The sequence below is a fragment of the Eucyclogobius newberryi genome, unplaced genomic scaffold, assembly GCF_026437365.1.
Source record: "Eucyclogobius newberryi isolate DKJ021-1_F unplaced genomic scaffold, fEucNew1.0.hap1 SCAF_2, whole genome shotgun sequence".
In the NCBI taxonomy this organism is placed as follows: domain Eukaryota; kingdom Metazoa; phylum Chordata; class Actinopteri; order Gobiiformes; family Gobiidae; genus Eucyclogobius; species Eucyclogobius newberryi.
Window position 1 is genome coordinate 1,609,538 of NW_027315834.1, and position 6,363 is coordinate 1,615,900.

At 50.3% G+C, this 6,363-nt stretch overlaps 1 protein-coding gene across 2 annotated transcripts in view; it reads left to right on the top strand.

Annotated features, from left to right (window-relative positions):
* Window positions 1–3,164, top strand: part of wdr91 (WD repeat domain 91) — a 28,889-nt gene extending 25,725 nt beyond the window's left edge. The window contains exons 13-17 of one of the 2 annotated variants that reach the window (XM_072454668.1): window positions 616–724; window positions 991–1,103; window positions 1,940–2,047; window positions 2,390–2,479; window positions 2,654–3,164. In XM_072454668.1, coding sequence (XP_072310769.1) covers window positions 616–724; window positions 991–1,103; window positions 1,940–2,047; window positions 2,390–2,479; window positions 2,654–2,830 — 597 coding nt within the window. In that variant the 3' untranslated portion in view covers window positions 2,831–3,164. The remainder of the gene's footprint in view (window positions 1–615; window positions 725–990; window positions 1,104–1,939; window positions 2,048–2,389; window positions 2,480–2,653) is intronic. The other variant, XM_072454669.1, reaches the window with a different exon arrangement.
* Window positions 3,165–6,363: the final 3,199 nt, after the last annotated feature.

Sequence of the window (6,363 nt, forward strand, 5' to 3'; positions counted from 1 at the left end):
ACTTGTGTGTTCTAGTGAGTCATGAAGTACACTTGTATGTTCGAGTGAGTCATGAAGTACACTTGTGTGTTCGAGTGAGTCATGAAGTACACTTGTATGTTCGAGTGAGTCATGAAGTACACTTGTGTGTTCTAGTGAGTCATGAAGTTCACTTGTGTGTTCTAGTGAGTCATGAAGTACACTTGTGTGTTCTAGTGAGTCATGAAGTACACTTGTATGTTCGAGTGAGTCATGAAGTACACTTGTGTGTTCTAGTGAGTCATGAAGTACACTTGTGTGTTCTAGTGAGTCATGAAGTACACTTGTGTGTTCTAGTGAGTCATGAAGTACACTTGTGTGTTCTAGTGAGTCATGAAGTACACTTGTGTGTTCGAGTGAGTCATGAAGTACACTTGTGTGTTCGAGTGAGTCATGAAGTACACTTGTGTGTTCTAGTGAGTCATGAAGTACACTTGTGTGTTCTAGTGAGTCATGAAGTACACTTGTGTGTTCTAGTGAGTCATGAAGTACATTTGTGTGTTCTAGTGAGTCATGAAGTACACTTGTGTGTTCGAGTGAGTCATGAAGTACACTTGTGTGTTCTAGTGAGTCATGAAGTACACTTGTGTGTTCTAGTTGAGGTTCTCTCTGGAGCCGGATCCCGTGGCCATAAACTGCACAGCCTTTAACCACAATGGAAACCTGCTGGTGACGGGCGCGGCCGACGGGGTCGTCCGGCTCTTTGGTATCACTGCTTGTTTCCTTCTGTGTCCTTCTGTGTCCTTTCTTTCTTTTTGTTTCCATGTCTCTGTCTCCTCTGCCTCTGTGTCTCTGTGTCCTCTGCGTCGTCTGCCTCCTCTGTCTCTGTCTCCTCTGCCTCTGTGTCTCTGTGTCCTCTGCTTCTGTGTCTCTGTGTCCTCTGCTTCTGTGTGTCTGTCTCCTCTGCCTCTTTGTGGTCGGTGTTGACGTCCCTCTGTGTCCCTCTGTGTCCCTCGGTGTCCCTCTGTGCAGACATGCAGAGATATGACTGTGCCATGAGCTGGAGGGCACATGACGGGGAAGTGTACAGTGTGGAGTTCAGCTATGACGAGAACACAGTGTTCAGCATCGGAGAGGACGGAAAGGTAGATCCTGGGGACTTATACACATGTAATAGTGTGTTTAGACTTATACACATGTAATAGTGTGTTTAGACTTATACACCATGTAATAGTGTGTTTAGACTTATACACATGTAATAGTGTGTTTATACACCATGTAATAGTATGTTTAGACTTATACACCATGTAATAGTGTGTTTAGACTTATACACCATGTAATAGTGTGTTTAGACTTATACACATGTAATAGTATATTTAGACTTATACATCATGTAATAGTGTGTTTAGACTTATACACCATGTAATAGTGTGTTTAGACTTATACACATGTAATAGTGTGTTTATACACCATGTAATAGTATGTTTAGACTTATACACCATGTAATAGTGTGTTTAGACTTATACACCATGTAATAGTGTGTTTAGACTTATACACATGTAATAGTGTGTTTATACACCATGTAATAGTATGTTTAGACTTATACACCATGTAATAGTGTGTTTAGACTTATACACATGTAATAGTGTGTTTATACACCATGTAATAGTATATTTAGACTTATACATCATGTAATAGTATGTTTAGACTTATACACCATGTAATAGTGTGTTTATACACCATGTAAGTGTGTTTATACACCATGTAATAGTGTTTATACACCATGTAATAGTGTGTTTAGACTTATACACCATGTTATAGTGTGTATATACACCATGTAATAGTGTGTCCGTGGCCAAAATGGCCAATAACCAAACAGACGTGTTCTTCATGGTGAAGTCAATTACAATAATCAGTCATATCCAGTATGTGTTCAGCATGAATGACCTTCTGAGAGGCTCCTGGTCTTTTCTGTGTGCAGTTCATCCAGTGGAACATTCATCGCTGTGGGGTCCGACAGTCCGAGCAGGCCCTGCCCCAGGAGACCACAGGGCCCTTTGTCCTGTCGGGATACAGCGGGTACAAGCAGGTATGGAGGGACTGGCACTGGGCAAGGGCTCCCTTATGGCGGCTCCCGTAGGGCGGCTCCCGCAGGGCGGCTCCCGCAGGGCGGCTCCCGTAGGGCGGCTCTCGCAGGGCGGCTCCTGCAGGGCGGCTCTCGCAGGGCGGCTCCCATAGGGCGGCTCTCCCAGGGCGGCTCCCGTAGGGCGGCTCCCGTAGGGCGGCTCCCGCAGGGCGGCTCTCGCAGGGCGGCTCCCGTAGAGCGGCTCCCGTAGAGCGGCCCCCGTAGAGCGGCCCCCGTAGGGCGGCTCCCGTAGGGCGGCTCCCGCAGGGCGGCTCCCGTAGGGTCCTGATGCTGTGTGTGCTTCAGGTGCAGATTCCACGTGGACGACTCTTTGCGTTTGACTCTGAGGGACAACATGTCCTGACCTGCTCCAGCTCCGGAGGCGTCATCCACAGAGTGAGACACAGTGCACACGCTAAAGACACGCTAACAACATGCTAACAACACGCACAGTGCACACGCTAACAACATGCTAACAACACGCTAACAACTCACACAGTGCACACGCTAAAGACATGCTAACAACACGCAACACTTCCTCATCATGTGACCGTGCGCTCTGTGTTTCAGCTGAGCGGAGGCGGCGGCGAGGCGGCCGGGGCCCTGGACACGGTGCTGTCTCTGGGCGGACACAGGGCCCCGGTGGTCACTGTGGACTGGTGCTCGGCGCTGGACTGTGGCACCTGCCTGACCGCCTCCATGGACGGAAAGATCAAACTGAGCACGCTCCTGGCCCAGAAGTCCTGACCCTCCGGACACCAAGGGACAGGGACATGGGACACGCCTCATGGACACACGGTCTGAACATGGGACACGCCTCATGGACACACGGTCTGAACATGGGACACGCCTCATGGACACGCGGTCTGAACGTGGGACACGCCTCATGGACACGCGGTCTGAACGTGGGACACGCCTCATGGACACGCGGTCTGAACATGGGACATGCCTCATGGACACGCGGTCTGAACGTGGGACACGCCTCATGGACACGCGGTCTGAACATGGGAACATGGGACACGCCTCATGGACACGCGGTCTGAACATGGGACATGCCTCATGGACACGCGGTCTGAACGTGGGACACGCCTCATGGACATGCGGTCTGAACATGGGACATGCCTCATGGACACGCGGTCTGAACGTGGGACACGCCTCATGGACACGCGGTCTGAACGTGGGACACGCCTCATGGACACGCGGTCTGAACATGGGACACGCCTCATGGACACGCGGTCTGAACATGGGACATGCCTCATGGACACGCGGTCTGAACGTGGGACACGCCTCATGGACACGCGGTCTGAACATGGGACATGCCTCATGGACACGCGGTCTGAACGTGGGACACGCCTCATGGACACGCGGTCTGAACATGGGAACATGGGACACGCCTCATGGACACGCGGTCTGAACGTGGGACATGCCTCATGGACACGCGGTCTGAACGTGGGACACGCCTCATGGACACGCGGTCTGAACATGGGAACATGGGACACGCCTCATGGACACGCGGTCTGAACATGGGAACATGGGACACGCCTCATGGACACGCGGTCTGAACGTGGGACATGCCTCATGGACACGCGGTCTGAACGTGGGACACGCCTCATGGACACGCGGTCTGAACGTGGGACACGCCTCATGGACATGCGGTCTGAACATGGGACACGCCTCATGGACACGCGGTCTGAACGTGGGACACGCCTCATGGACACGCGGTCTGAACGTGGGACACGCCTCATGGACACGCGGTCTGAACGTGGGACACGCCTCATGGACACGCGGTCTGAACATGGGAACATGGGACACGCCTCATGGACACGCGGTCTGAACATGGGACATGCCTCATGGACACGCGGTCTGAACGTGGGACACGCCTCATGGACATGCGGTCTGAACATGGGACATGCCTCATGGACACGCGGTCTGAACGTGGGACACGCCTCATGGACACGCGGTCTGAACATGGGAACATGGGACACGCCTCATGGACACGCGGTCTGAACATGGGACATGCCTCATGGACACGCGGTCTGAACGTGGGACACGCCTCATGGACATGCGGTCTGAACATGGGACATGCCTCATGGACACGCGGTCTGAACGTGGGACACGCCTCATGGACACGCGGTCTGAACGTGGGACACGCCTCATGGACACGCGGTCTGAACATGGGACACGCCTCATGGACACGCGGTCTGAACATGGGACATGCCTCATGGACACGCGGTCTGAACGTGGGACACGCCTCATGGACACGCGGTCTGAACATGGGACATGCCTCATGGACACGCGGTCTGAACGTGGGACACGCCTCATGGACACGCGGTCTGAACATGGGAACATGGGACACGCCTCATGGACACGCGGTCTGAACGTGGGACATGCCTCATGGACACGCGGTCTGAACGTGGGACACGCCTCATGGACACGCGGTCTGAACATGGGAACATGGGACACGCCTCATGGACACGCGGTCTGAACATGGGAACATGGGACACGCCTCATGGACACGCGGTCTGAACGTGGGACATGCCTCATGGACACGCGGTCTGAACGTGGGACACGCCTCATGGACACGCGGTCTGAACATGGGACACGCCTCATGGACACGCCTCATGGACACACGGTCTGAATATTACAGCTTTAGTCCATGTTCAGTCTCTATTTGTGTGAAATCGTCATTAAATAAATATTCTTTAGACAAGAATCCCTGGGTCAAATCTGTGCTCGCGACCTGGAAAGAGCTGATGAAAACAAACTAAACACAGATGTTACAACCTTAAACTGGTAAAGTTTTATGACCAAAGGTTTTGTACCAAATAGAACTGAGCTGAGACTCAAGGTCTGGAGGACAAAAGGTCTGGAGGACAAAAGGTCTGGAGGACAAAAGGTCAAAGGTTTTTCACCAGATGTAAAAGAGAATCACATGAAAAGCTTTGATGTAGTGGAGCGGTTAACCTCAATATTTTAAAGGAATTGTGCACTTTTTGAAAAAAGCGTGAGACTTTCAGGACTGGATCCTTACATCCCTAAGGTCAATATTTGATGTGACTCTGGATCTGACCCTTGACCTGGAAACAGGATTTTCCAAAATGGCCTCAAGCATATTAACCATATATAGTTATTTCACATGTAGGGCCCATAGGAACATGAACTTGGTGTATAAACATACGTTTTGAGGTACTGTGAGTCTTCTGGCATAAAATACAAGGTCCCAAGTATGTCAGCCATGTTGATTTTTCAAAATGGCCGACACCAAAGTGACAAAACTTCACATTTCAGCATAAAGAGAAGATAGAAGCATGATTTTGGTGTCTAAACATGGGTTTTGAGGTACTGTGAGTCTACTGTCATATGCTAAAATGTCCCAAGTATGTCAGCCATCTTGGATTTTCCAAATTGCTGCCTTTAAAATGATTTTAGCATGGAGATATGAGTGACCGTGTCACAGCATGGATCTTAAGGCTTACATGGATGTGTATGTGATATAAGGCCTGGGACTGTCAAGAGAAGTCTGTTCTTAAGTCTAGTGGTGTGTGGTGGGTCTGCGCAGGGGCCCCCAACTGATGGAGACGAACCTTGTAGAGTTCTGCCAATTCTGCTAGCCTGAACACTTGTGCACAATCCATATCTCTCCTTTCCTCCATAAAGGCCACAAGCTTAGCAAATGCAATTCCTTCCAGACAGGCATCGTCTTGTGTCCTGTTGCATCGCTCTCCTGGTCCTATTATAGAGTTTGTTCAAACAGTCGTGGTGGTTCTTAGCCTCCATGGCTGTCATGTCTCCAGGCACAAGCTTGGCCAAAAGCTTTGTGTGGTTTAGTTCTGTGACACTGTCTAACATTTATATCTAACTGTTTAGTCATGACCAAATGGAAGCCTTCAGGACCCGCGGGATCGTCACAGAAGAAACACAAAGATTCTTCAACTTGTGGCATTGAGCCAATTGAAGAACGTGTGTGTTTGCCTGATGTCTTCTGCTTTTCTCTCTGCTGTTTTAGAGACATATTTAACATGCTTTGAACATCACCTACATCTTCTGTGCCTCACGGCCTCATTAACAATAGGACTGACTCTAGTCTCTTTCCTTCATCTGGTCTCGTCAGATCAAGAGGCAATGGAAAGTTCTCTGCTTCTTTGCACAGGAGTAAATCTTTTGCAAGTGATACAAAGCCAGCACCAACTGGTTTGTGTGTGGACCGGATGAGACGTTCACTTGATCCTTCTTGGCACAAAGCACAAATTGTCCAGTTTGTTGTACATGGCATCTTTGGC